The sequence below is a fragment of the Nanorana parkeri genome, unplaced genomic scaffold (assembly GCF_000935625.1).
Source record: "Nanorana parkeri isolate BGI_ZX_2015 unplaced genomic scaffold, ASM93562v1 scaffold1205, whole genome shotgun sequence".
Lineage (NCBI taxonomy): Eukaryota > Metazoa > Chordata > Amphibia > Anura > Dicroglossidae > Nanorana > Nanorana parkeri.
In genome coordinates this window covers 151,500-166,102 of record NW_017307473.1, presented here as the reverse complement: position 1 = coordinate 166,102, position 14,603 = coordinate 151,500, and the positions used below count along the sequence as shown (strand labels likewise).

At 39.2% G+C, this 14,603-nt stretch overlaps 1 protein-coding gene across 1 annotated transcript in view; it reads left to right on the top strand.

Moving 5' to 3' along the window:
• The window catches only part of ADCY1 (adenylate cyclase 1), a 329,625-nt gene that overhangs the window by 243,294 nt on the left and 71,728 nt on the right, over nt 1–14,603 (top strand). Inside the window, exons 9-12 of the mRNA XM_018568544.1 lie at nt 795–989; nt 5,275–5,372; nt 9,020–9,104; nt 14,386–14,475. Of these exons, the coding sequence (XP_018424046.1) occupies nt 795–989; nt 5,275–5,372; nt 9,020–9,104; nt 14,386–14,475 (468 nt within the window). The remainder of the gene's footprint in view (nt 1–794; nt 990–5,274; nt 5,373–9,019; nt 9,105–14,385; nt 14,476–14,603) is intronic.

Genomic DNA, 14,603 nt, shown 5'->3' with positions numbered 1-14,603 from the left:
AATCTACTTTTTTGAGATTGTGGATTTGGGGTTCTTGGGGTTTTCATGAGCTGGAAGCCATAATCATCACAATTATGACAAATCACGGCTTGAACTATCTTGCTTTGCATGTAATGAGTCTATCTCATATATTAGTTTCACCTTTTAAGTTGCATTAGTGAAATAAATGAACTTTGCACGATATTCTAATTATTCGAGTTTCACCTGTATATGCAATGGGCACTTTTCGTAGTTAAATAGTACATTTTCATAGATATCTGTATATCAGACCAAAAAGAAGGACAACTGAGGAAGAAAGAGGGATAGAGAAATTTTGTTTCAAAAGAGGGACAGTTGGTGGGTATGGCCATAACTATACTTTTTAATATAATACTCTGGAATCTCCTATGCCTCATCTAGTGGCCATAATGCATAACTGTTTGCTATACGAATAGTTTACAACTACTACTTAGGATGTGTCCAACTCAGGTGACAATGATGTAGAAAAGGGCTGGGTGTCAGAACTTGTTCAAGCTAGGAGAAGACATTTATAGGAGAGGGAAAGGTTGAAGAGGAGGACTCATGGCAAATTATACTCGAAAAGCAAAATTAAATTACCATGTGTAAGATATTTGAGTATGTATTACATTTTAACATGAAACAAGAGGCACACTACCATCCCTACTGAAACTTTGCTTTTATAGACTTTTCTCAAATACAGGCATGGTTATTTATATAATTGTTGTCACAATTCCATAATGTATTACAAATTCTTATTACAAATTATATTTTCATTTTATTTACATGTGACTTAGAGGAGAGCTTTACGAACAGCCCCCGAGAAACTCAGGAACCGTTCCTCTTTTTCTGCAAATGTCATACAAAATACCCCAGGAACCCGCGTGAATCGTTACATTAGCCGTTTGATTGAAGCTCGGCAAACTGATTCGGAGTTGTCAGATTTGAATTTTATTAGTTTGAAATATAAGCAATCTGAGCGTGAGCAGAAAGTAAGTCTACCTTTGTAAAGATTTATTTTCTGTTGTTTTCTACTGTTGACCTTATAATGTGTTCATCATGTACATACATTTTGGTACTGCTATTATATGATAACCCCATTTAACATTTCTTAGTAGAAGAGTAGCAGGTTAAGGATATGTAACAGTTGTATCGGCCACTGTACTTTTACTTAATATTGCACTATTCTATAGTCATTGTCAGGTACCTTATTTGTGGCACATGTATCAAGTAAGGCCTTTGGCCATCCATTATGTGGCAAGCCATCTCGGGCACAGTTGGGCAGTGGGTTCTTGGTTGCGAATAAATCATCTCTGGGGCATCTTCGTGATGTTTCAATTTCTATTTCCTGCTTTCCTATTCACTTCTTGCTCATATCTCCCTTCCACTGGGTGCTGCTAAGTTGGCTGCAATTCCTAAATCTGATACCTGTTCTCTGAGAATTGCCTCCTCTAGTTTCTCTCACGGATTATTTTCCTTTAGTTCCGCGCATGCACCTGCAATTTTTTTATGCTGTCAAGTGTACCTGGGGGGCATAGCTGAGCACTCCTTTGAAGCAGCAAAACAGCCCTAGGCCATCACACTACCACCACCATATTTTACTGTTGGTATGATGTTCTTTTTCTGAAATGCGGTGTTACTCTTATGCCAGATGTAATGGCACACACACCTTCCAAAAAGTTCAACTTTTGTCTCGTCAGTCCACAGAGTATTTTCCCAAAAGTCTTGGGGATCATCAAGATGTTTTCTGGCATAACAGAGATGAGCTTTTATGTTCTTTTTGCTCAGCAGCGGTTTTCGTCTTGGAACTCTGCAATGCAGGCCATTTTTGCCCAGTCTCTTTCTTATGGTGGAGTCATGAACACTGACCTGAACTTAGGCCTGCAGTTCTTTGGATGTTGTTGTGGGGTCTTTTGTGACCTCTTGGATGAGTCGTTGTTGTGCTCTTGGGGTAATTTTGGTTGGCTGCCCACTCCTGGGAAGGTTCACCACTGTTCCATGTTTTTGCCGTTTGTGGATAATGGCTCTCATTGTGGTTCGCTGGAGTCCCAAAGCTTTAGAAATGGCTTTATAACCTTTTCCAGACTGATAGACCAGAGTTAAGTTATGTTTTAACAGGGGGGGGGGGCAAACACTTTTTCACACAGGGCCATGTGGGTTTGGATTTTGTTTTCCTTATTAATAAAAACCTTCCTTTAAAAACTGCATGTGGTGTTTACTTGTGTTATCTTTGACTAACATTTAAATTTGTTTGATGATCTGAAATATTAAAGTGTAACAAACGTGCAAAACAATGAAAAATCAGGAAGGGGGCCAACACTTTATTTCACAACTGTATATATACCTTTAGAGCACAGATAAAGTACTCCAATTACAGCTTAGGCTCTCATAAACTTCCCTCATATGTTTAACTAACAATATTAAGTGTCTCTTGTTTCTTTGTTGTCCTTGTTTCTGAACTAAAGGTGGCCATACACCTTACAACCATTGCACAACTTTTTTTGACTAGACATCTCACCCTCGTTCAATTTTCGTTCAACTAGCCCATCAAGCACAGACCAATGTAGTTCACAATTAGCGTTCGTCAGCACCACAAACTGGCTGATTCTCATTGATTGAAGAACAGGCTTTTGTTTAAGCATGTGCAGTTTACATCTTGAGATTTTTGTTGTACAACAACGCCACTAACCCGTCGATTTTCATCCAACTAGACAAAACATTTCTAGCCTGCTTGAAAGACAAACATCTGCCAGTTGTACAGTAATTGAGGTTGTGCACATCCCAACTGGCAGATTTTCAGACGAAAATGCGATCACGGACAAAAATCTGCAGATAATTGTAAGGTGTATGGGCACCTTTACTTGCCCTGACCTAACTTGGACACTACTCGCCCAGGTCTTTAACTCCTATGTGTATGCTCCCCTTTGGTTATGACATCTGCCTTCAGGTACCGTCATCTAATGATTTCTGGCTATTATGTTAACTATGCTTTTGTTTCTTCTGTTCTGTTTTGCTCCTGCTAGTTTCTCAACTACTCAAACATGAATTTGTTGACTACTTGGTTCCTAATCAGGCTCAGAGTCTCAGGTACTCAGACAACTAAAAAACATATTTTAAAAATCACCAGTTTATGACTACAACTCAAACAAATTGTGACATTCTTTTATCATAATAAAAAAGTAAAGCAGAAAGAACATAAAAAGAAAAAGTAGGATTTTTCAAGGAACCACTATTGCATTCCATATATCTGATTGTCTTTTATATATACAAAAGGGTACAATATGAAAACTATGGTACAATCCCATAAAATGCTGCCTTTACATATGCCCCAATATTTAAAATGGCACAGTGTACCTATCTCCTAATACTTCAAAAAGAGAAAAGTGGCTTGCATAGTTGCCTAATGAATAGTAAATACATAATGGCAATGCTTTGCACAATCAATTGCAATAAGTAATCTGCAGTCCCCTTGAGAATGAAAAATTGCAGAAGCCTATAAATGATAAATGCTATAATACAACGTAGGGTCTTAGAGTGTTATGCAAATAGGTTGTGATGTACTGTAAACCCTTGTGATGTAAATAGGCTGTCCTCTTGACTGCTGGCAATTGAGATATCAAAATCTTGTTACACAGACAGTCGATGTGTGTACATCAGGCTTGCATGCAGTTCCATGCCGGGATGTGTGGGAAGACCTGTAAAGCAGCAGCATCTCTTAGCCTTTCATTCATTTTACAAGCTGACAGTCGCAGCTGCACACAGACACCTGTCACTCCCGGGAACCTCCCAGCCGCATAAACAAATGCCTCATTGACGCTGTTGGATATGCTAACTTCTTTTTCTATTTACAGTTTTCCTTTGGATGTAGTTGCATCTTTTTGGGGAGTACCTTTGTGCTTAAGTCTTTTGTAGTCCTAAAACAGTATGTTTTTTGTTTTTTGATTCCTTGAGTAAAAAGTCACCTGTGCCTGTGATTCTAATTGCTCAAGAAAACATAATGGGTGGAAAAGTAATTGAAATGTATTGTTGCTATTCCAGACTTGCCAGCCTACTTTCCAGACCCCCTTTCACACACAGCCTCTCCACAGGCTTCCTCTATTCTAAATAAAATTATCTCAGCTGCCAGCTTCCTAGTAGAAGGGATTCAGTAATACCTGATTCAGTAAATACACCCTCTTGTCAGCCCCCTTGTAATATCAATAAAGTTAGATTAAAAAAAATAAAAACAATGACAATTAAAAAAAAGTTTAATAAAATAAATTTTTTTTAAAAAACAAAGTTTCACACATCCCTCTTAGACGTTTGTCACCATCAGAAGATTTCTCCTCTATTCATGTTTTTGTGGATTTTCCTATCCCTTTCATTCCTATTGCTTACCAGGGCAAATGCTAAGGGAAACACATACAGCAAATAAAGCCTGTCAAGGGCTCTACCATTCACCGCTCTATCAGACACCAGACTGTTGATGTTTCCATCAAACATAATAGATTATTAAGGTTGCAATACTTACATAATAATAGCCAATATAAGCCTAGTTTAAACATAATCAGAGCACGTGTTGTTCAGATTACATAGAAAACAAGGTAAATGCATTCTGTAACTGTGCAAGTTTTCATTTTCCTCTGAGAAATTCAGATCAGCAGGGATGCTAAACCCCAAAATCATACACATAACCTAATACACATAAGCTAAACCCATGGTCCCTGTGTGTATTGTAAAGTAGCCACCACACCAAGCTTACTCTCGTAATGGACTAATTTCAATACAAATTAGCTAACTAAATGTGAGATCGTAGTCCATAATGGGGATGAGCTTGGAGAGGAACAAAAGTAGCCACCCTCCAGTTGAAAGGACAGTGTCAGCACAAATTCAGAGATGATTTGAGGATCTACAGCTGAGTGAGACACAAATAAGCTGCATTTTTGTTAATCGTTAAGGTATGTGAATGTATTTTTAAGATTAACTCCTGAGTGTAGTGTCAGGTTGCCTAATTTTTACAAGCGTGGTCAGTTTTAGATTCCCTCACAATGCAAAATGTACTTAAAATTTTTACTTTAGGACTATAAATACAACCGGGAACCAGGGGTCACATTCACATTTGTTGCTTTAATCTTAAAAGTTTAGTAGTCCTGTTAAAACCTCAAACAAACATAATTACACATAAACCAGAATGTTTGTTTTTCTAATTTATTTCGGTTGCTTTGTACTTGTATGTTGTAGAACAATTTGTGAGTTTCATAGTTAATAATAGTTGTTTTTTTTCCCACCCTGCTACAGTATCACCAGCTTCATGATGAATATTTCACCAGTGCAGTGGTACTTTCATTAATTTTAGCTGCCTTATTTGGCCTTGTCTACCTTTTAATAATCCCACAGTAAGTAATCACTTTTTAAAATATTACTTTTACACACTTTTGAAAAAAGTACTGGTAATGGTTTGATGTTCTTCAATAGTTTCACAGCCCAAAAAAGCTCAAAGGTATTTATAGACAGAAGAACAGTGTTGCATTCAGTCGGTTTCTCTAGCCCAGTCAGGAGAGTGCTGGCAGTGAAAAAGTATCAGTCTTGCCTGTTTGCAGATACCAGTGTAATATAAGTGGCCTAACTTGGTTATGTTTGGAGGTTAGCTTTTAAACCTTTTCTGGCACAAAGTCCAATATGAATGGATATAAATACCAATTAAAGTTTATGCATCTTTAAAATTATGCTTTATATTTCCATACATCATGTATGAAGGGTATACATATATGTATATACTGTATGGTGTGTGCGTGTGTGTGAAAATTACAAAATATGAATGGGCAGACTTTTTAATCCTGATCATAATGAATAAATAAAATATTTACCAGAATAGTATACAGTTCTTTTAAAGTACCGATATATAAATACAGATACATTTATATGTACCATGTATAAATTACAGATAAATAGATGAGAGATGTAGTCTAGGACCATCAAAACCTGATGAGTCTCATATTTTGCTTTGTATTTACACTTCTGCAATGTAATACAGAGGGGTAGTTTTTAGAACACAAGTTGGATTTTTACTGATATTCAGGACTGCTTTAGAGAGAGTTATCCTTAAGCTGGCCATACACCTATCGATTTTCGGTCAGAAATTTTCGTTTCTGCTAAGAACCCTTGTTCGATTCTAGCTCAAATAGTCCACCAAGCACAAAGCAATGTCAATTTCGATAATCGTTCATTAGCAATACTAACTCACCGAATTTTGTCGATCGGCAGAATGGATTTTTGTTTGCGTATGTGCAGTGCTCTTGCTGCATTTTTTTTGTACAAAAACGTCACTAATCCATCGATTTTTGTTCAATTCTAACACCGCCTGACCAATCGAGGAAATTTGGCCAGGAGTAAAGTAATTAAAATCGTTTGGGTTCCGATCTTTAAGGTGCCCATACACTCTTTGATTTCCATTCTGAAATCAAACACGAACGTGGTTTCGAACGTTAATCGATCAGTTAATGGGAACCCAACGATTTTAGTTACTGTACTCCTGGCCGAACTTCCTTGATCGGTCAGGCTGGAAAGCTTTTTCGAATCAAACAAAAAACGTTGGATTAGTGGTGTTTTGGTACGAAAAAAAATCACAGCAAGAATACTGCACATGCGCAAACAAAAATCAATTTTTCGATCGACAAAATTCGGCGACTTAGTATTGCTAACGAACCATTATCAAGCGCGACATTGGTCTGTGCTTGATGGCCTATTTCAGCTAGAATCGAACATGCAGCAAGAACATTTCTGATCGAAAATCTATAGGTGTATGGCCAGCTTTACTTTCTGTCCTGCTTACGTTTTACCAGAAAGAGAGTAAGGGCCCATTCACACTGGTACAATGCGTTAATTGTGGTATTGCAAAATCAAATGCATTGCTGGAGGGGGGTACATTTGGGGTGCCATTCAAATGAATGACAACGCAACGAACCTCCTGTCATGTTAAAACAAGGTAGGTGCGTTGCACGGTTATGGTGCATTAATCGTACCAGTGCGAGTAAGCCCTAAGTTGAACTCTTCAACAGCAACGCAGACCGAAATAAAAATGCTTTTCTTTACTAGAGTAGGTGAAAGCAAGAACCCCTGTCAGATCTTCATCTCTGTATTTATTCCAGTTGCAGATTTTCCCTCACTATTTGTCTGGAAAAACCATTGTCAGCAGGACAGGAAGTAAGGGGAAATATCTCTAAGGGACCTTAGATAGCAGTGAAAACTAGACAATATTTCTAATCCTTACACACTTTGTCCAAAACTAGAAAACAAAATTTTGCCTTGACATGCACTTTAACCATCTTCTGCAGTTTCTATGTGTTGCTTTTGTCTCTAATTGGATGCATTCAGTGTATGATTGTTTATTTATGTTGCCTTGAAATATGCCTTAGTTGTTTTGTAGAATGTGTTTGGAATTCTTTTGTATTAGATGAACATCATAACAAGGGATAACAAAAAAAAGTTTACCTGAGTTTATAGCTATATTAAATAAAAGCATACCTCCCAACTTGCAGAGATGAGAAAGAGGGACACCTTCCAGCACCAAGTACAGGTGAAACTCGAATAATTAGAATATCGTGCAAAGTTAATTTATTTCACTAATGCAACTTAAAAGGTGAAACTAATATATGAGATAGACTCATTACATGCAAAGCAAGATAATTCAAGCCATGATTTGTCATAATTGTGATGATTATGGCTTACAGCTCATGAAAACCCCAAGAACCCCAAATCCACAACCTCAAAAAAGTAGATTATTACATGCAATCAATAAAACAAGGATTGTACATAGAACAATATCGGACCTCTGAAAAGTACAAGTATGCATATGTACTCAGTATTTGGTTTGGGCCCCTTTTGCAGCACTTACTGCAATTACTTTTGCACGATATTCTAATTATTCGAGTTTCACCTGTATTTATGTAATGAGCACACCCCTGCCCCGCCTCCAGTTATGAGGACCATGAAGAATTTATATGCCAAAAATGATTGGTTAAACACAGAATTTTCACCATAAGACTGATTTTGTTTTACCATTATTTTTCTTTTCTGTTTTAAATGGCAAACAAGATAATTAGGAGATGAGATAAAGGTTTTCGTTCAGAATAACACTTTTGGTAGTTGAATAGTACTTTCCATAGATATCTGTAAATTAGACCAAAAAGGGACAGCTGAGGAGGAAAGAGGGACAGAGTGATGGGACCGTCCTTCTAAATGAGGGAAAGTTGGGATGTAAAAGCAGGAAAGGAAGGTATAAAGAAAAAAGTTGAGTACAGTTGACAAATTATAATTGGTTAACAATGTAAAAAATGCATGTTTTATGTTGCAAGAAGTTAGACTAACGCTACATTCATACCTATGCATTTTACATTTGTTTTACATGTGCTGTAATTATTTTCAATGAAAGGTGTGTTTTGCTGAAAATTGCACCCAAGACACATGACACACGACTTTCTTTAACATAATGGACCTGCACTTAGGCTGGGTTCACACCTAGGCGTATCGAATATGCGCATTTGTCGCGCGTTTCGTGTCGCGCAGGTGTGAACCGGGCCTTAGAGTTGAAAATACTGTATATCCTTAAAGTGATTTTATTAACCATTTTAGGACCAATTATTGCTTTAGGGTCCCATTGCCGTGTGTTAATGCATGTTATGTTGATTTTAATGTGCGTCGTGTTAAGGCAGCAAATTCATTAGTGAATGGTATGTGTTCTGTGGCCCACTGTGCGTTGTGCTTTAATGTACATTGTGTTGAGGTGCCATTCATAATGAATATCGCCACAATGCACCACACATAGAGCAGGCATGTAGCTGTGTGTTGCAATAACGTGTTTTAATGAGCATACCACAATGCACAATTGTGGACATTTTAAACATATAATTTTCTTAAGATAAAAGGTGTTTTATTTGTTTATAGTGGAATTTTTGGTTGAACTTGATGAACATGAGTTAAAAGCAAAAAAAGGGAAGATTTATGTTTGGCCAATTGTACATTCATAATTTTTTTCTTTTTTCAGAAGCACTATTGTCCTTGTCCTCCTGGTGTTCTGCATATGCTTCCTAGTGGCATGTATTATGTATCTACATGTCACACGAGTGCAGGTAAATACATTGTAACTTGATTTTAATTGTGTATTTTGTTTATTAAATTAAACGTATGTAAACAAAATGTAAAATATATTAATGCGGATTGTAAGTAGTATGGCCAGTTCTGAGTTCCTTGCACTTAATGGCCACATACCGTCTTCTCCATAAACTGGAATAATATAAAATACTTTTTTATAGGCCATAAACCTATGCCATATTTGCCCTGGGAATGCTTAATTATGTCTAACCACAGGGTTGTTATGGAGCACAACCTTCTAGTAAGTAATTTTTATATAAAAAGTCACATTCAGTGGGTTGTCTTTTTGCAGTTAGAGTAAAGATGGTCAAAGCAAAATTCCTTATTTATTAACACTTGTTATGTGTCTGTTTAATGCCATAGACCACACATACAAATCTTATCCTTTAAACAATTGCAATGAAATACTGCTTTTCTGGTATTTTCTGATATATCACCCCTTTATTTTTTCAAAATCAAACGATTACATAATTAACAGTAACAGGAGACCTTTAGGAACCTATGACTCTTAAAATGCACCATGGAGCTAGGGCACAACTCTTTAGGCCATGCGAGCAGTTGCTTTCATCATAGTGTACATTATCAGTGATGCCCAACAGGTTGCTGTTACTGAGGGGCAGTTAATCCATGTGAAGATTCCAAAATCCTAAAAAGCAATAAATGATCTTGGGGAGGAAAAAAGGCTAAGCCTGAGAATTTAAAAGTTGTTAGTACCGTTGCCATTACATTTAGCAATGGCATTGGTGACAGAGGCAGTGGCAGGAAACCCACATATGATGATGCCGGTCATAATTATTTCTCCAGCATAGCAATCTTTGAGCTGCACCACCATCAGGGCCTGTGCAAGAATTTTTGCCTACACAGACGAAGGTGCATTTTTTTCTAGGCCGAGTAAGGATACTTTTCCCCAAGTACTTACAAATACCAATTACTGATACTTTTTCTTTAGTGTCATGTGACAGTTTTTTTAAAAAGATACAGACTAATGATTTTAGGACAGTGGTGGAGCGCCAGGACCCGGTCACAGCTGTAAGAGATGCAACCCTGGTAGTTCTGCCACTGAAGAATAATACCATCAGCTTTAGAGGAATGCAAATCCCAGCAATACATTACACAACCATGCAGAATACCATCAGCTATAGAGGACTACAAATACCAGCAATACGTTATACAGCAATGTGCTTCCGCTCTTCTCCAGGGTACCGGCCTGATGTCTCTGGTGGAGTGTCTCAGCAAGGAGAGATGCAGAGGGTCTCAGGAAGGAGAGATGCGGAGCGTCTCAGCAGGGGCAGATGCGGAGGGTCTTAGCGGGGGCAGATGTAGAGGGTCTCAGCAGGGCAGTGGAGTTCCCTCTTTCCCCCACATCCCCTCTACTCCCACATCTCCCTTCTGGCCCCACTGTCCCCCACATACCCCCTGCTCCCACATCTCCCCTGTGCTCCCATGGTCCCCCACATCTGCTCTACTCCCACATCTCCTCTCTGCTCTCACTCTCCCCCATATCCATCCTGTCAGCGTATGAGTATGCTCACCCGCATGGACGTGCAGGGCGGGTGAGGATAGGGGGGCGTACGGCCACGTAGTCCCATAGAGAAGGATGGGGGCTCTGTACTAATCACACGCAGCACTTGGCCTTCCCAGGAGCTGCTCGGTACGGTCCTGCACGCAGGAAGGAGCTGCACGTGCAGGCCGATTCCAGTGTGAATGAGGGCTTTGAGAAATGCTGACATTGTCAAAAATAATCCCAACTTTCAGGCAGTATTGCTGGTTTTGTCTGCTCACAGTCGGATAGTGAAAGGGTAATGAATAATGATCCAATCTGTATTGCTGTACTAGACCACAAATGCATTGCAGTTGCCGTAAATCAATAGTGCACACAATCTCTCCTCATCTTCTTTTTCCCTAAATATGGCAGACCCTGATCAGTGACATGTTACCACAGAGATGCCACGCAGATAAAGCAGACACTAAATGAAACAGGGAGGGTTCGCATGTCATAATTTGCATATGATTTAACATCGTTATTTACATATTGTGAGAATTAGCTCCAAACGGTAGTGCGTTAAGTATACTTCCACTCGCTTAAGTTTTCTTTTTAGGGCTTCTTTGCCCACTTTTATTAATTCAAAAGTCAAAAAAATTCCACACATGTTTTTCCCTACAGGGATTTTCCCAATTTATAGTACACACACTACGGGCAATGCAAACACAGATTAGGCTTCTTGGCTTGTACTGGCCGTTTGGACCCTCTGGTTCTCTTGCTTTGTCTGTTTTCTCAGACTAGTCACACAGGCTGGTCCTCACCACACCGGTGTATTGCCACACAGGCTGTATCACACCCGCTTGCCACACAAGCTGGTTCCAGGGTTGAGCCCTGCACAGAGACCTCCTCTGTCTCCCAGGTGGAACCACTCACTTAGGCTGGGTTCACACCTGAGTGGTGTTTTTATGCTCGTTTTTCAGCTCATTTTTTTCACATTTTTTGTTCAGTGAAACGTGCGTTTCACTGGCGGTATGGTTTTATTTTTGTTTTCCTTTATTTTCTCTCTTTTTAAAAAAAAAAATTTTTTTTTTGTTTTCAATTTTAAACTTCCCGCCGGCTCCGCCCCCCTGGGACGCGGCCGCTCGCAAGGGACGGAACCCGGGACGGAACCCGGGATAAATACAAATATTGTAAGGAAAAGAAATAATAAAAAAGTGAAAAAAAGACGCGACCACATGTGACACACTTCCACCGCATAATGAAGCATCTGACAGATGCCGGCAAAATAAGAAACAAATGGGCGGAGCTAGCGGTGACAGTTAGCTCCGCCCAACTGTTTCCTATTGGCCGGCACCTACCAGAGTCCAAGACAATGAATAACAACTGGGTGGAGCCGGGCATGACATCACGGCCGGCTACGCCCAGTTGTTATTATTTAATGACAGATCAGCGTCCCAAGGTCATTTTGGGACGCTGATCTGTCATTACAACTGGGGAGAGACAGCCGTGATACCATGGCTGTCTCCGCCCAGCTGTCATTTGTATGGAGATGGGTCGGCCGACCTTTTCCCATGCTTCTGCATATGCCCTCGGCTTGGCTGAGCCACTCGGCTGCTGTACGGGCTATTGTGAATAAACCGTACAGCAGCTCTTCGGTTCAATTGAACCAAAGGGGTCCGGCAGCCGAAGTGAGCCGAAGGATCAGCAGAAGCTACAGCTGGATCCTCCGGCACCATATTGAATAACCCCCTATGTTTCAAGTTAACTGAGGGATTCATTGCATAGATCTGTTGTAATTTTTGATTGCTTGCATTGATTGCATTGCGTTGATGTTTGTAATACAGGTATTCCTCACTTAATGACCGAGTTCCGTTCCTACGACCAGGTCGTTAAACGAATTGGTCGTTAAGTGAGGAACTCTATACAGTACTGTACTGCATCAGTACAATACTGTATAGTGTTGCAAATGTACAGTACTGAACAATGTACTGTACATCAGGCAATAAAGTACTTACCGGGACCAGCAGTGAAGAACGGAGCACATCGCTTCCGCCGGCGATACATTGCACTGACGCTGACACATTCCCGCATGTAAGGTCGGAGGTCAGTCGTAAGTGCGAGTGGTTGCAAAACAGGTAAGTCGGTAAGCGAGGAACATCTGTATTTGCATGTAAACATTAAAACCAAACACCAGCTAAATATTTTTATTTGGTTAGAGAGGGGAAAGGTTAGAGCAGCCTTTGTCAATCAGGGCTCAATGGAATCCTGGAGTCCCCCCTCAGATTGCTAGGTATTTCTTGGGCAGTAATCACTGGCAAATTGATCTCCCACCTATGCTGAACACCTATGAAAAGGGCTACATCTCCAGTAACACTAATGTTAGGGGCACCACAATTTTTACTAAACAAAGTAAGTTTCTTGTATGTTTTTATTATTCATTTAAAAACTATACCGAAAATAGAAAAAAAATGTATCTACAGAAGGTGGGCATATCTGCCATTGATGTTAAATACTCTTGATACATCGCATTTGTTATTCTTTTATTTAAAATTTCTACAGCTTACTAATCATGTTGGTAGGTTAATTGGCTCCTGTCTAAATTGGCCCTGTATGCATGTGAGATAGGGATCGTCTGAGGTTAAAAGGCTAAGAAAGACTGGGTTTGAGCCTTTGTAAGGGCAGGAAGTAATAGGGAATTTTTCCACTGTGGACATGGACAAAACACATTTTAGTACAGTGTGAAGGGGTTAGAACTTCTGATTATGCTTTATTGCTGTCTGAGTATCACAGGGACAGGAAGTGAGGGCAAATCCCCTCTTCCCCAAGTGCCCAAGTGGGGCCACAGACAGACAGAGAAAAAAAGTCACATAAATTTTACCTGTTCCCTAGACCCTACTATGCAAAAAATATACCTTAAAATAGCAGGCTCCAGCAATAATATACATCCAGTAGAGGTTCTAGTCCTTCTTCACTAAAACATAAAACATTCTAAAACGGAAAAGTTTTGTCTGGAGGTATCCTTTATCATGGCTTCAGTTCAGATAAGTAAAAATGCAAAAATATTTGCAATTCAGTTGTTAAAGCAATGTTGTTGGTGGGGAAATTTTACCTAAAGAGGCCCTGTCAACAGACCTCTCTTTTCACATGTTCCCCATTTTTGTGCCATGTTGTGACTCATGTAATCATTTCCTGGAAGTGTAATTTCTTGTCTGTGCTGACCTGTTATCCTGCCATGCCCCTTGCTGCTATGTAGGCAGACAGCAGGACTCTGCACAGCTATTATTAGCAAACATTATTATTTCAAGCAAATTCAGTGATTTGGTATCTGTGCACCCATAAAGTAATTACACAACAATGCCAGTTGGAGTCATTAGTGTGCAAAAAATATAAACAAAGCAGGAGCTAAATGTAAAATGTGCAGAGCAGAGGAGATGTAATTTCTGACATTATTCAATGATCTGCTGTAGGTAAGCTCCTACTACCAGACTCTCTGTCCTGTCATCAGACAAATGAGAGGCTGTTCAGTTAGCCTCCAACATAAATGAATGATAGCATGGGAATATAATAGAGTGTCATGTGAGTGACAATCACTCTCTTGTACAGACACGGGGAAAATTAAAGAGCGTTTAGTGACTTTAGTGTAGGCAGTTGTGCAGATAAGCCAGATCTCCACAATAGGTGGATAAGGGGCAGATGATGTTCGCTAGAATGTGTAATGTATCATTTTGGCCCTTCCCTGTTTTCAGTCATAACTTCCCTTTTTGCTTATTTTTCAGTGTTTTCCAGGGTGCCTAACAATACAGATACGAACCATTTTATGTATTTTTATAGTAGTATTAATTTATTCTGTGGCACAAGGATATGTGGTGAGTAAGACATGATTCTTAAATGTTTAAAAATATAAATCTTCAAAAACATTTTTATGATACAGTTTTACATCTATGTAACATCAAGTTGTTTTTTCCAAATTCCACTCAATATATATATATATATA